The sequence below is a fragment of the Loxodonta africana genome, chromosome 3 (assembly GCF_030014295.1).
Source record: "Loxodonta africana isolate mLoxAfr1 chromosome 3, mLoxAfr1.hap2, whole genome shotgun sequence".
Classification (NCBI taxonomy): Eukaryota; Metazoa; Chordata; class Mammalia; order Proboscidea; family Elephantidae; genus Loxodonta; species Loxodonta africana.
Window position 1 is genome coordinate 119,253,544 of NC_087344.1, and position 16,632 is coordinate 119,270,175.

The 16,632-nt window shown below is 38.8% G+C and overlaps 1 protein-coding gene across 1 annotated transcript in view; it reads left to right on the plus strand.

The window, feature by feature from the left end:
• ST6GALNAC3 (ST6 N-acetylgalactosaminide alpha-2,6-sialyltransferase 3) overlaps nucleotides 1-14,463 on the plus strand; it is a 366,441-nt gene extending 351,978 nt beyond the window's left edge. The window contains exons 3-4 of the mRNA XM_010591182.3: nucleotides 10,238-10,345; nucleotides 11,429-14,463. Of these exons, the coding sequence (XP_010589484.2) occupies nucleotides 10,238-10,345; nucleotides 11,429-11,615 (295 nt within the window). The 3' untranslated portion in view covers nucleotides 11,616-14,463. The remainder of the gene's footprint in view (nucleotides 1-10,237; nucleotides 10,346-11,428) is intronic.
• The last annotated feature ends 2,169 nt before the right edge of the window (nucleotides 14,464-16,632 follow it).

Consider the following 16,632-nt stretch of genomic DNA (forward strand, 5'->3'; position numbering starts at 1 on the left):
CACACAAATAATGATAATAAGTCTGTATTAAAATACAATTGATACATTTATAATCTCTCTAGCATGGACTATGTTACCATAGCTGCAATTACAGAACTTTAGGGATAAAAGATCCTAAGCTACATAAGTCAATTCTCTTGTTCCACCATCGAAAAAATTGTGGCCCAGGGAGGACATGTGATGTGTCCAAGACTTCTCAGAGCTAATAGCAGAGTCAGAAGGATTGAGGTCCTTTAACGGCTGCTCGATCAGACACGTGATGCCTCATACAATACTAAAACCTGTGACCAAAAAAGAAGTTGGTCAAGAGCCTGAGTTTTCTCGTGTCAGACTGTCCTTGGGCAAGTACTTTATCTGCCTGAGCCTTCATTTCTCAAATGGGGACATCAATACCCCCTGTGGGGTGGGATTGTTTTGAGGATTAAATGAGATGACCAATGAACAGCTCTTGGAACAATGTCTGGTATGTATAAAAAAAATGTATAAGTGCTATGTAAATAATGGAAACTCTGGTGGCATAGTGGTTAAGTGCTATGGCTGCTAACCAAAGGGTCAGCAGGTCGAATCTGCCAGGTGCTCCTTGGAAACTCTATGGGGCAGTTCTACTCTGTCCTATAGGGTCGCTATGAGTCGAAATCGACTCAACGGCAATGGGTTTTTTAACGGGATGTAAATAATAGCAGTTATTAACTGAAGGAATTTTATTTAGTGAGCTTTTTAACTGCATAACAAACAACCCTGAAACTTGCTGGCTTACAAGAACATTTATTTCCGGCTTATAGTTCTGTGGTCACCTATAGCTCTGCTAGGCTCTGTTGGGCTTGATTCCAGTTTTGGGCCAAGTTCTTGTCTGACTCATGGGTTTCCTCATCCCAGGACCCAGGCTAAAGGAACAGCCTCTACCAAGGATGAGTTTTTCTCATAGTGGAAGACAGGAGTGTAAGAAATTGGAAGCGTATGATGCTTTCTAAAAACCTCTATTGGGGACTGTGACTTTGTTCACTTCTGCTTATATTTCACCGGTCAAAGCAAGTCATTGGGCCAAACCCACAGTCAATGCGCAGAGAAGTTACTCCATCCACAAGCAAACTATGTTCGGGGGGAAGGGGGTTGTTAACAATACAGTCTAGCACCGGAAGGTTGCAAGAAAATCTACGGTCATTAAGAGAAGGGTCTCTGAGGTAGTTTGAATAGTCTGAAACTAGAACCCACACAGGCTATACCTCATGTCTTTGAAATCGTGGGCCATTTAGAAATCCCTACTTAGGGTAGAGATTCTGTATGGGAGTACGTGTTGTTGTATTAGTTGCCGTCCAGTTGATTTTGGCCATAGTGACCCCATGTGATAGAGTAGAAATGGCCTATAGGGTTTTCTAGGCTGTAGCCTTTACGGAAGAGATCTCCAGGTCTTCCTCCCAAAGAGCCACCGAGTGAGTTTGAACCACTAACCTTTCAGTTAGCAGCCAAGCACTTGACCTTTTAAGCCACCAGGGCTCCTTATGAATATCCATACTTTCTCCCAGAAGCATTACTAGATGGAGCTTGTATTGCTTTAGAGATCATTTGGTTCAGCATTTTCAAACCTGAAAGGTAATTCAGAGGGTTCATATCCTTAAAGCAGCAATGGCATCTGTTTTCATGTCCATGAATTAAAAAAAAAAAAACCTCAGTGAGGTAAATGTTTATGTAAAAACTTTTCCTTTTAAACGGGACGGGCTGAGAGCCTCCAGGTTGTCTTGAGGAAGCCGGCTTGGTGGTAAGTGGGGATGAAATGTACTTGTCATGACCAGTAGCTTTGGTTTATAACACACATGAGCACTACTAGGTGCATCTTAGATCATTGAACATTTTTAATTGTTTTTATTCTTAGTCACATATTGTTTATATTTGTTCCCAATTCTGAATTAATGAGGAACTTAATGAGGAAGAAAAAAACATAATTCTGCCAATTTACTTCAAGATATTTCTTCCGGACCCATAAATTTCCATCATCTGTAAAAAAATAACAATACAGAAAATCAAGCTCTCTAATATTTCAAAGCATAATGTAAGAAAAATAAAGCAGTGTTACCTATGCATCCTGTCTCTAACTAACAATCTATTACGTACATAAACACTAATGTGCTCTGAGATCTGTTCCAGATGCAGGGACATACCAGAATGATTCTGTATTCCCAATATTTTCTCACCTCAGTACAATTACACAGGCATTCCCTGTGCCCGAAGTGCTTTCCCCCTTCTCTTTTTTTTTGGCCTGGTCCCTAAACAAACAAACAAAAATAAGCCCATTGCCATCAAGTTGATGTGCAACTCTTGTTAACCCCAAATGTTATGGAGAGCAGAACTGCTCCACAGAGTTTTCTTGGCTATAATCTTTTGGAAGCAGATCACCAGGCCTTTCTTTCACGGCATCACGGGGTGGGTTTGAACTACCAATCTTAGTGGTTGAGTGAAAACCATTTGTGCCACCCAGGGACCTAAGTATGTGTTCCCTAGTTAGCCTTAATCCTCAACTCAGCTCGTACCTCCTATGTGAAGGCACCTTCTCCAATTTCCCCAGCTGTGTTTGTTGTTCTCCTCTCAGTTTTCCCATAACACTAGCAGTGGAAGTCTCTCCTCTGCAGACCTTATTTTGGAAAATAGTCATAGAGTTGGCCTACTGCATTTAACCCTGAGTTGAGAACAAGAGCCACTTGGTGTTTCTAGTGACTCACACACATACTATGTATTCGACAACCCTTTCTTGGGTGAATGAGAATAGGTAGAATCAGGAGTCGCTGGGTAGCACAAAGGGTTAATGCAGTTGACTGCTAACCAGATTTTGACAGTTTGAGTCCACCAAGACACACTTCAGAAGAAAGGCCTGCCAATTTACTTCTGAAAAATCAGCTATTAAAAACCCTACAGAGCACAGTTATGCTTTTACATGGGTCACCATAAACCTGAATTGACTCTAGAGCAATGGTAGGTAGTTAGTAGGTACAGTGAAGCTGGATGGATAATATTAGAAACTGGAGAGGACGGGGGAGAGCATTTCAGGAAGAGGGAGAACTTAAAAGGAAAAAGAATAAAAAGACATAGGCTGAAAAGCTCAAGGTATATTTAAAGGGCAATAAAGAAATCCACATGGCTAGAGCAGGGAGTTCACAAAGAGAAGTCTTAGAAAGCAATGCAGGAGTTTAGGTTTGTGGGGTTGGACCTAAAGGGACATCCGCCCACACTGAGTGGTTAAGGAACAATTTCTGCCTTAATGAAGTGGACCAAGGAGATCTCCACTATCCATCCCTGCCATTCCTGGGGTTCAATTGTTCATTTAAGAAAGTGAATGAAATCCAGAAAATCAACATTTCCAATTGAAGGGGCTTTAAAGCTTAAGGGCAAGAGGAAAATAACCTTTTAATTTCCAAGATGAATGAACAAAGTAATTTTTGTGAGCTGTGTCTTCTATTTCTATAGCAGCCATAAATCATACCATTGGGAGCTGTACCATTTTACTTTTAAATGTGTATTTTGAAAAGAACACAGTCGTTTCTTATTATTCTCCTTTTGTACAATTTCATTCATCACTAGTCATAGGACCCTGTTGATTCTATGGTAGGAAAGCTATTTAATATGCTCACAGTCCAAGCATCTACTGATGAGTGCAAGCATTTCACATTAGCTATCAGGGTAGCAGCACAGTCTTCCTCTAAGGTTTACTGCCTTCTCCATGTACCTGTGGTCCATTTTTTCATTATTTTCCAGGCCTGAATTCTTTTCACTTGGTACATTCTCTTAAGAATTACCATCTACAAGATGATGTTTGTATCCATTTAAAAAGTTTATGTCCATTTGCAAATCATTCAATCCAGAATCAAGAATTCTGCTGACTGATTTGCAGAAAGTTGTTGCTGCCTAAAAACTTGCTGAGCATGTCCTGTTGACAGATAGTACAAATATCCACTGTTAACATAATAGGCAAACTCCAGAGCATTTCCATAGCTCCCGACTATCAAATGATATACAAAAATATATGACTTGGGGACAGCTGAAATTGTTTCCACACTTTGAGCTCTGCTTCCATGACACTGGTCCACAATATTAGATTGAATCCCAAGGTACTACTAATAATCATTAGCTGTTTCTCTTGCCCAGTCTCTTTTGTTTAAATGTATTCTTTCATTATCCACGTGCTTTTGAAAAAATTGGGAGAAAGAATTTTTAACTGAATAGCCTGTATTCTGTCAGGTATTCCTTCTTCCTAGAAAGGTATCTGGAAACTTACTTTGCTATTTTTATTTATCCTGCCAGTGTAGTATATTGGCAAGAGAACTGAGGTCCAGTAGTGTTAAAACAAGACACGAAGCATCCATTAATGCTTTTTTTTAAATTCCCTTTTTATTCTTGAGTATAGTAGATTTCAGAAGCTGCTGCTAATATTATGCTCTCCAATAAACCTCCATTACTGGAAGGGTCTTGATTCCCTTTGGGTTTTGATAAATGATTATTATGCTTTTGAAATGTTAGCTTTAAGTGCCCTGGGCCTGGCTTTCATCAGTTCATGGAAGGAATGAGTAAGAAACAGTAGATTTGAAGCTGCAAAGTTTGAGCCAAAGACCCCCAGGGGAACCATTCCATGAAAGAGAGGTAGTCACAGAGACTGAGGCTCCTGGAGCCCTGGGCCCTGTTCCCACCTGACAGTTGTCTTCGTCCCCATTGCATATTCCCCCATTGCAGGCCATGACTTTGCCCTTTGGGTCTAGGCCAAGTGAATTTGCTGATTCACAGGGTTGTGTTAAAAGGCAAGATAATGGTTCATTATTGGCCAAAACTGAATGGTTTCAGATGGACTTGTAATGAAAAGAAAGGAAAGTAAGACACTTGGCTCCATAAGGAAAGCCAATGGGGCAGTGAGTGCGGAGTGGGAATGGTAGGTAAGGATAACATGGTTTTTCAGGGTCAAGGAAACCCACAGGGAAGGTCAGCCTAAACCAGGGGTAGGCATTGGTGAGCCAAGGAAGCTGCTGTACTTGTAGGGCCTAAATGAGCTTAGAACAGAGGGGAATCTAGTGAAATATGAAAGAGAACTGCTCAGGAGTCAAGAGGAAAAGAATAAGACTGGGCTCAAGAGGGGAAATCAAGAGTTAGGACTAATGTGTCCATAACCAAAAATGTATCTAAGACTTTTCTACTAAGAGAAAGAGGCTGGATTCAGAAATAACAATATTGCCCATATGTTTATTATTTCCTGTTAGACACTCTAAGTACTTCGCATATATAAACTCATTTAATTTTCACAAGAACCCGATAAAGTATAGCTGATTATTATTTCCCTTTTACAGATGAAGAAACTGAAACCTAAAAATGTTAAGTGAAGTCACAAAATCAGTTAAGTGGCAAAGCCAGAACCATAACCAATGGTGTGATTACTATAATCTCCATATGATGACTGCACTCAGCAGGGTGCCCGGCCCCTACTAGGTGTTCAGTAAATAATTGTTAAATAAACAAAGTTATTTAATATTTCTTAACATTTGGTTTCCAAATCTGTAGAATGAGGGTAATAGCTTGTGCCTTGCAGGTTGTTGTAAGGCTAAAATAAGGCAATGTCTATAGAAGTGCATGTCACTCCTGGAGATGGGGCCATTTCCTAGAGGAACATGGCATCCAGTGTATACACTTGTCCTAGCAGACAGTCTTTTGTCTCTGCGTTTGTGCCTGTGTTACGGATTATTAGGATATTTTCCTTTCTGCTAAACACATTGAGAACCAGTGGGCAGAGTGGGGCCATTGTTACTCCTTAGAAACTCTTCATTTTTCCAGGACCAGTTGTTCAGCAGCTTTCCTCCCAGCTCTCCCAACAAGCAGAATCTCTGCTTGTCAGTTGTGGACCTAGCCCCACTAGGTCACTAAGGAGGAAAATAATTTTATCAGTTTCACCCAGAAGAAGGCAAAAAAGAAGAGTACCAATCTAAATGGTGGTCTCTCCCTCCTAGTGACTCAGGCCATCAAAAGAAGCCCAGAGCCCTGTCCACCTTGTTGTCTAGCAATTTTACATGGACCAAGCATTTAATAATTGATATTTCTTTCCTGTGATCACAAGTACACAGAATAACACTGGACAGTACAGGATTCCCTTGACAGAGATGAGAAATTGCCACACTTCCTGAAGTGATTATAATGCGGGGGATAACAAAACTGAGGAACAGGGATTATATTTTGTTATTAGATGAATGCAGCTCACATACTTACACACACAAAACCAAAAAGTAACATAAATGCCCCGTGACCTATATAAGTATCTGGGTTCAGTGGGATGAATGGATAGAGGAATAAGGATATAATGAAACTTTCTAAAACATGGTGAGCATAGAGATAGGCCCTTTCTCCCATATCTTGTTCATGATGGACTGAATCCGCTGTCCTCAAAGTGGCCTGTGCAACTTGTGATAGGTACATATTGCTAACACCCACTATCAGATTATTAGAAGTAACATGGTTCAGGTCAAACCAATAAAGTTAATATAAAAAAAATTCTTGAGCTTCTAGAGATGAGTCTCACAGATGTATTATGTAGGCAGACTGTAGCATTTCTTTCTATAGGTCCCGGCCTTACTCAAGTAGAGATATGGTGGGGATTGGAGTTAGTTATGATAATATTGGTAATAGCTCTCCTTTTACATTAACCCTTGAATTTCCTGCTGACCTCTAAGGCTCAGAATTACAGACAACTAAGAATACTAACACCATGGATTGTTCCCTACTGTCTCCTCTCAAACACTTCATTGACTCTCTCTTTGTCCATAATTCTCCTTCTTTGCTCCCTTTTTTATCCTTTATCTTTTTCACCTGTTCTTAGCAATCTCTGGTCCCTACAACTGAATCATTTTGGATATCTTTTTATTCTGCTTCTATAACACTGCTGCTCACATGGGCCATCTACATCTTAATTTACTGAAGCTGCTTGATAAAGTGCAGGGTCTTGGGCCCCACCCAGACCCACAAGTTTCTGGGGGTAGGGGCAGTTATTCTTCAGCACATTAAAATTTGAGGACTGCTCCAAAAGAGTCAGTTCCAACCTTTATAGTTCTTTTCACATAATTTATATTCATAAGATGTAATTTCATATATTCATATTCATATAATATAAACATATGTTCAATAGGCATACATAGACATTCTGCCTCCATATGAATGCTTACCTAGATCAATGGTTCTCAATCGAGAGTAATTTTGCCACCAAGGGGACCTTTGACGATGTCTGCAGATAGTTTTGGTTGTCACAACTCGGGGGAGGGTACTACTGGCACGTAGTGGGTAGACTCCAGGGATGCTGCTAAGCATCAGCCAGTACACAGAACAGCCCCCACAACAAAGAATTATCTGGTCCAAAGAGTCAATTGTGCCAAGTTGAAGAAACCCTGATTTAGGGAAAGTGCTATTACTTTGCCCATTAGAGTGTAAGCTCCTTGGGTTCAGAATGAGCTAAAGGCGTTCAGTAAGTCACAGAGAATCCTGAAAATAGGTAATAAATTCAACGTAATCAAGTTTTCTTTTCAAGAGTAATCATATCAATTTCCTAAGTTCCTCCCCTGAAATTATTGAGACGGCAAATATCACTCATTGGAAGATTCTAGCTTGCCGGACAATAGGAGAAAAATGCTTCACAAGGAACATGTTTCCAGAAGTGAGGCCCTGAGAGAGCATGCTCAGAAGCAGGGGTTCAGGCAAATGAAGGATGCTGACAGCCAAAAATATTGATATTAGTAAAAATAAGGATAGCTTGACAGACACTGAATCCCTGTGGCTATGTGATGACCTTTAGACATCAAGGAACAGGGGTAAACATCAAGGGGCAAGGTAGCTTATATTTTATTGGTAATAAACGAGATGAAAGATCATATTTTAAATGATATGCCTTCAAGCATGTGCTACATCAAGGTGTTGACAGCATCATTTTCTAAGAGATGAGCAAGTAAATTTAAGTAGTTTCCAAGTTGCAAGTATCTTGATTACCAAGGAGCAGTGGGATGCAAAGCTTGGCCAGTGTAACAAATGATTGATAGCTTCCTCTTAACACTCTTGCCTTTATTTTCCCCTGCAAGGCTCATTATTCTGCTGCATTAATTTAAGCTTTCCTATTGAGCTGAATTAGAGGGCTTAAATTCTCTTATCATCCCTATGGGAAGCTTGATTGTTTATTTGTGGATGACAATAATTGTTTTTATTGATCCCCAAACGTGGAAGGTATAAAAAGTGCTATGGCTGGTGGCCAGCTGGTATGTAGTTAGTGCCGCATGCATGAATGACAAATTACAAGACAATATTTGGTCCCAGAGGAGACACTTTAAGAATTTTTTTAAGGCATTTGACAGTTATCATTAGGTCTCTCCAAGCTGAAAAGCATAAACAATTTCATGTACATCAACTCAATCCTTTTGTTGTTGTTGTTGTTGTTATTGAACCTAAAAGGTCTACTTGGGTATAATTTATACATCCTCATTTTCAGTGTGCCCAAAGAGCAGCATGGGAGAGTTTGGAAATATGCAATTACAAGAATTCTCAGAGCCAGTGCTATCCAGGCCGGTGGAGTTCCCTTGGAGACCGAACTCACCAGGGCATTTATTCAGATAAATTTCTGGGTCAATCCAACAATTTCAATGACACTACTGCCAGTACCATTGCATGGACGCCCACTTTGAGTACTTTGAAATGAGACCACTTTGCTAGCCCCAGTATGTACTATGGGTAGGAATCTCCTGTAATGTCTCATCTCAAATATATCAGAGGCACCAGGGAAAGAAAATGCAACTGTCTAATTAAGTGCTGTTTGTAGGACAGGGCACTTGAGCAGTATGACCCTCTCCGGTCTGAATTAAATGCAACACAGCTCACTGGAAGAGCTTTTGGGTTAATTAGCGTGTGTCTGTCTTTCCAGGCACAAGATAAATCAGGTTAGGCCTAAAAGAAATCAGATATCAGAAATGTAGTAAAACTTCCTGATTAGTTATGGTGATCAGTAGCTAAGTGTAGGTTTATAGGAGAAAAGCTGCCCATGTTCTAGTATGTCAGCAAATCTAGATGGAAGATAGGAAATTTTGTCTTTTTTAACAATGTTTCTGCACAGTTGCCAAACAACCTGGGATGATCCAAATGCCCCTATGGGGAAAGTTTTAAAGAGATGGGCAATTATCTGTTTTGGATAGATTGAGCCACCTTGGCTAAAGACAACCATAGAGATCCAGCTTTTCGCTGAACAATTCCATGAACAATTTGAAACCTGGAAAGCCCTCCAGTCAGTACTCAAGCTACATTGACTACCCTTCCCCCTAATTTCACTGCTCTTCCCATCTGTTTCTTGAACATACCAAGCACACTTCCATATTTGCAGTTTGCCTTTGCCATTTCCTCTGCCTGAAATGCTTTTCCATCATGTGCTCCACATGGCTTCTGTTCTCCTTTCTTCTCCCCAGATCTTTGTTCACTTTATCAAAGTTAGCATTTCCGAGCAAGCTTGATAACACAGCTACCTCCAAACCCAATCCTCTGGTCTTCATGAAGACAGAGGCTTTGTTTTGATAACTTACTGTGTCCCCAGTATCTAGAACAGTGATTGTAGCACATAGTAGGTGTTCAATGAAAAATTGCTGAAGAGGTGAATAACTTAAGTCTTACAGAGGAAAAATCTTGGCTCACGATGGCTAGAAATTAGTAAGGAAAAACTTTTCAGACGCTTTCATAGACCAAGTCTTTCACCTACACTTCATTCAATTTACACTTAGAAATCCGATGAGTCTTAGAGAAGCTGATATGTTCATGTAAGCAAGATAACACCATTATCATTCAGTTCCCATCTGGGCTCCAAGGACCTTTTAAAAAATCTGTCCTCTGATATACAGGACTAATTTGTGTCTTACGGAAAATCAAATAAATTATTTTTCACCTGAAGGGAACAGGATTATTCGACTTCAGATATTTGCCATATGGTTTCTCTTCCACACAACATAGCTTTGAGGCTTAAGGTAGCAAGAATGAGAGCATGCCTATAAATTATTCAGAGATAATTCAAAATAAGTGTGTATCTTTGACAGATTGTCAAGTTTCTTCATGCTTTTTATCCTGATAACAAGCGCTACTTTTTTGATAAAATGATGCTCGTTTCTCACCACACTTTATTGTTCCTCTGTGCGTGCTGACTATGTTGTTTTGTTTTGTTTGTTGTTGTTGTTTGTTTTTGTCTCCCCTCCTCCCCCCACAGAGTCCAGTCTGGCTCTTATCTCAGCACGGGATGGTTTACCTTCATTCTGGCCATGGACGCCTGTTACGGCATCCACGTCTACGGGATGATAAATGACACCTACTGCAAGTAAGATCACTGGAAATTATTTTTATGCATCTCCAATTCTGAGATCTTGTCAAAGTATCACAATTCATTTTAATACCATAAATCTGAGAAACAGATAAAGCAACAATTATTTCCCGGTGTTCTTTGCTGGCATGACATTTTATTGTCAGTGCATCAAGTTGTGGCTTTTGGGGTGATAAAAAGAAAAATATTTACCAGCCTAATGTCAAATGTCACAAGGAACCTTTTTTTCTTAATCAGTGGCATATCAGGGACTTGTGGGGCCTGGAAAGACAGAACAAATTTAGTGGTTATTTAATTTGCAAAGCAAGTTTGACATTTCCGCTCCTTTAATGGCTTGGTGGGTGGCTATCTATGCAATGGTTATATTTGATCACGAAGGACAAAATGTCCAGGAGCCTCAGAGAAACTGACAGATTAACCAGAATTTCCGGAAATTATATTTCACTAATAAGTGAATAACCTGCCAGATCCCTATTTAAAAACACTGTGTTTATCCACAGTATATCTTCACTGGTAGGATAGTTTTTAATTAGGTAATAAAACAAATCCTCCATGCTTCATCAGGATAACAGAATATATTTTCCCACCAACAATTGGTACAATCTAATTCAGACAGCATTTTAATCATATTGTCAAAGTGGTAAACCTCAGTCACAATCTTCAATTATCAAATATTTCTACCCTAACTGTAAGCACAATAGAACACAAATGAACCAAATATCTTACTCTGAAAAATCACAAAGATTTTTCAAGCTCTGCAAAACCATCAGGCTATCCAGAGTTTGCTTCCATTATATACCATTTCCTTCTTCAAAGGATAGCCATATGTTGGAATATAATTGGTGTGATATATAAATTATATTTGATCTATTAAAGCTCTGAGGGCCTGGTACATCTTCCTAAAAGCTTTCATACATAATAGATTTTAACTGAGTTCATGGACAAGAATCACATATGGGTTTGCAAGTAAATGCATTTACTGGGTACATAATTTTTTTTTTAATAATTTTTTATAATAGATTCTTGTAAATGAGTGCTTCGTTCATCTCCATCTTTCTCTCTCTCTTTTTTCTTTTCTAGGACAGAAGGGTATAGAAAAGTCCCCTACCATTATTACGAACAAGGAAGAGATGAGTGTGATGAATACTTTCTTCATGAACATGCCCCATATGGGGGGCATAGGTTTATTACTGAAAAGAAAGTATTTGCTAAATGGGCCAAGAAACACAGGATAATATTTACACACCCAAACTGGACAGTGTCTTGATGTTGGGTTTGGTTTTGTTTTTTATCTTGCCACACCATTTGATGAGATCATAATACTGCAACTGTGATGCTGATGATGCTGGTGCGGATGACAATAATGATGAGGACAGTGATAAGGGTAACAACAATGACGATCAAGTTCCTGTACCTTCTCAGATATGGATGGTGACTCTGCCAGTAATTTGAACTTGGATTCTGTGGAGGGTGGTTGTGCTTATTATGTTCTTTCTGAAGCTTCAACACTACATACTGCACTTTATAATTTAACTGGAATTGAAATGAAGGCCAGGGACACAACAGCTGTGACCTAAGAAATGGGAAGATTATCCTTCAAGATGGCTAAACAGAATTCTCAAACTGTGAGTAACTGCCAAAAGCCATGGGAATTGGCCACATGAGGCAAGGTTATTGACTTCACAGCCTCTTGAACCTGAGCAGCTCCACCACCTTGAATAATGGTTGATTGTCAAACACTGACTCAAGAAATGGTATCTGGGTACAAGTATCTTACTACAGTTACTAGTAAGCCTGGCAGAAAGGAAGGTATCTCTTCCCGACATACCATCTTCATACAGGGGTACTTCTCATAGCTAAAGCCTCAGTTCAATCGCCTATTTAACAATGGATATCCTACCCATCAGGATTACTTGACTATCTCAAACGCTTTTTCAAAATGGGCCAATTATCAAAACTTGATGTATTTCCACTCTAGCCGCTCCATTCTTACTACTTCAAATAATATAACTAAACATGTTATTAGAATGATCTATATTAATGTTTAGTTATTTTTTGTTGAGCTCTAAATATTTCACAAGGCTATTTGATATGTAAGATATCAACTTTAACACTGTAATAACGTGTACTGTGAAAGCATTCCTAAACCATAACCAAAAGGGTTTACTAACTCTGCTTCAACATCCAATAACACAGACTTTTGTGCTTTTTAAAATCATGAAATGGGGAAAGCAAAGCATATTTTTACATCAATTTGTATTTGATCATACTTCATAATGTATATTTGTATATTCAAATTTCTATTTTATAAGCCCAAGATGTGTCTCTGCGTACATATTATCATTGCCAAGTGCCAACTGTTAGACATGAAAAGGAGATGATTCCTTGTGTTAAATCTGACCAGAGCTTCTGCCTTCTTGGGGTTTATTTTCCCCACAGTGTATAAGGTGTTATACCATAACAACAATAATAATGACCTTAGTGGTCAATGTGCTTTGTCATTTAGAGTCCTTTCACCTCTGCTACGCCATGTGATGTCCACGACCATCCTGTTGGGCCATTGCTTTGGCATTCTGCCATTTCTTTAGCAGATGTTCTGTGATTTGTTCATCATTCTCCTATATTCCAGATTGCTTCCTTTGCTAATATTTGTATAGAATAGCATATAGGTAGACTAGTAACCAATTGATTTCAGTGCCAAAAACAATGTATTATATCAGGATTATGCACAAAGTATCACAAAGATGGTCTTGGCCATAGACTGGGACCTTTGTAAACTTCGGTTCTTTCTTTTTTTTTTTTTAATGGCTCTATTACTGTGGGAAAAAATGAGGAAACAGAGGCAATAGCAGGGAATGAAAACAGAGAAATGTAAAGTTTCTGTCCCAGGTTTGAGATAACTCTATTCTCCAATTACTCATTGCTCATTAAGTATTAGAGGACCAGTTTGCTGAAAGAGTAGTTGAGAGCCCAAAAATCATCCTTGCAGAATGACTGGAGAGACAAAAGCCAGGTTTAATTATTAGTTGGTATTTACAGAATATTTTAGAGGCTGGAAGTGATGTTCTTTTCACCTCAGGAGCATTTTGCAGCTGTTTGCAAGTGCTAAGTACCATGATTAACTATTATTAAAATGTGCCATCTTGGATGAATGCTTCTTTCATGCTCCCATCTGCCATTCTGATACCCCAATACTCAGATCTATAAAAATTACCAAACACCAGCTCCGTCGTTGAAGGAAGTTGTTATTCTTTTCTTGTTTCCTTTCAGTTGTATGACTGTTAGATTTTTTTAAGAGTTAACGATGGATAGAAATGTTCACTTGAAAAAAAATAAACAGATACAAATGTTAAAATCGTAGTACAGACCTTTATTTTCTCCTCTCTGTGATAGAACAGTTACACTTTTAAATAAAAGAGAATCCTGGATAGAATGCTTGGGGGAATGAGATAACTGAATTTATTTTGTTTTCTGGTAAATGGAGGGCCAACTCTATTTGTTTTAGCCCTACGGAGGAGAAACCTGAAAACTTGCTTGCTCTCCTGCCTCACTGTAGCTTTCTCTGATGAAGGAGACCTTTGAGGTGCTGGGGGATAGAAGTGGATGTCAGTATTCCTCATTCCAGGACAGTAAGCGTGTGTGGAGTAGGTGCGTTCTCTATACTTATGTTGGCAGTGTTTCCTTTGGAGGGGTTGTTGTTGTTAGTTACCTTTGATTTCAACCCAAGGCAACCCCATGTGTGCAGAGAACTGCTATATGCAGTATTCAAGGCTGTGATGTTTCAGACACAATTCACCAGGTTTCTCTTCCCTCCACTTCCTTTCCTTTTTCTTTGTTTTCTCTTTTTAACTAAACCTCTTCTCTACACTTTGTATTTTTGTTTTCTTTTATCTCTTCCTTCTAAAAACAGGAAACAAAAAACACATTATTCCCAATTTTGAGACCTGGATGGTTGATTTCCAGTATAATCAGCATTTTGATATAATTGCATAACTTGTTTTCCTTAGTGTTCTCTGCTTTCATTTTCTGTTCTTTACCCCCAGCTTCCTAATTCTAGTGGAAATGCAAAGTCTAATTTCTTACATGTTGAGAAGAGATTTTCCATCGAAGATTTACTGATAGAGAAAAGCATAGCCAAGGAGCAATTCAAGAAGAGTGCTCTTTCAGGCAAAATTCTGGTCAATTCCACAGGCTCCAGTCCACTAAAATGGATTTCATTTAGCATCTAGATATTGGAAAATCTAACTACGCTACTCATCACTGATGTATATGTATCCAGGAAGTTAATTAACATCTGGAAAAATAAAAATATTTTATTATCATCCAAGGTTCTAGGCAAATGTACTGTGGAAAATGGCCCAAATTTGCTGAAATCGGCGTTAAAATATGCTAGCTAAAAATACTAGAGTAAACATTATTTTTAATCCTGCAGAACCCTAGAAATAGCAAGGAAATGTAAAAGGTTTTATAAAATGAATATATAATTCATTTCTATGTTAACCCATTCATAAGTAGTAGTGATTTACATTGTTACGATGGTAATGAGAGTATGAAACCTTTTAGAGTATGATTTTTCATTGCTATGAAACCCGTTAAAGAAAAAGCAATTTGGGGGGGATGTTTGTACGTATGCACAATGACTTCGTGTGTGTGTGCACGCACGTGTGTATACACACATGCTCGTATTTACATATGGAGATGTATATTTAATTCTATATTTTCCACTGATGAGTATGAATCACAAAAAATACACTTTTTTTAGACTTCATTTTGAATCTTGATGAAAAAAAGAAAGCAAAAAATCAAAATTAAATATACTTTAAGTCTTCTGATTCCTTTGAGAAAGAGTACATAAAATCATACGCAATGGCTGGCAGGAAGAATAAAGCTAGGGAAGCCGCTAAATCTGGAACTGAGAACACAGTTAGATGCTACAGTTGTCACAAATCAGAGTTGTAAGTATAGCTGCGTGTATAGCAGGCTCTGTGGATTGCAGCTCTGCTAAAGCCACAGTGGAGAACAGTGCATCAAGCTTCATTCACACTGAGATAAATGAATGTTGCCTCTCCCCCCTCCCCCCCCCCCCGCCCCATTCACATAAGCCTGTCTTTAGCATAAGCAAGACACAGATTTGCATGATTTTTCTTCTATGGCTAGAGAATTGTGACCATTGTGAAAAGAGAAAAATGTGTAAGGAGATTGCACTTTGAGGATTTGGTATGAATCAGCTTATGTGGGAGCAAGAGTCTGAATTGGGGACTGAGATTCTCTCTGCTGACCTTTCAAGAAGTATAAAAGAATCAGAAGAGAATCGTTCATTAACTTCTTGAGAAAAAAATACGACTCTAAAGTACTTCACCTAGTGGTGTTAATTGGATGTTAATTATAAACTCAGTTTAATTTTGATAAGCAAGAAAATATAATCAAATAGCTTACTTTTTTTTTTTTTTTAACAATATGCCCATTTAGCATTTAATGTGCTATGTTGAAGCAAAGAACAAACATTTTTGTCCAGTGTCTGTTGTCTGGATGTCTTAGTACCACAAAGGATTTAAAGTCAGGGCCATGAGGAAAAAAAAAAATGCTTTTTCCCTAACTGCATTTTTAAAAAAGCACGACTTCTTCATCTTAGTAGTGTACTTATAGCCCTGATGACTGAAGGAGCTAGTGCGTAGCCTTTGCGAGTAGTTTAGACTTTTAAACCTGAAAGATACCTTAGAGAGACCAGCCCAGCTGAACCCTCACATCTTAGAGTTGAGGAAACAGACCTAGAGCGGTACAATCAATTGCCTTTCGTTACAAAACAGACTCATAGGAGTACTATGATTCAAATTCATGTCTCATATCTTCTTTAGTGCTTTTTCCACTACATGTTCTTTCTTTCTTTTAGCACAGAATAGTAGCTGGAAAAATGCATACGTGGCTACGGAAGAGAGTGTCTTCCTAGAAACAAAGAGTTCCAATCAGTGTCAATTACGCTTACAGTCTTAGAAAATCTCACAACAAACTGTAGAAATATTTGCATAATTGAAGGACAATATGAAAGTAATTGTCTTGTCCCCCTTCTCTATGTTACTAAGACTAGGCCATGTTCCATTATGATGACACTCTAGGACTAGCTTAAACACCATACAAATGAGTTACTTACTTCCCTTTTGTTGTTGAGGATAATTGAGCCCTGGAAAGGCTCAAGGGCTGTTGAGTGATGGAGGTTGCCTGGTGAAACAGAGCTGAGTGTCCTCATCCTCAAACCAGTTCAGCGGCTGGGCTTGGTACAATCACCC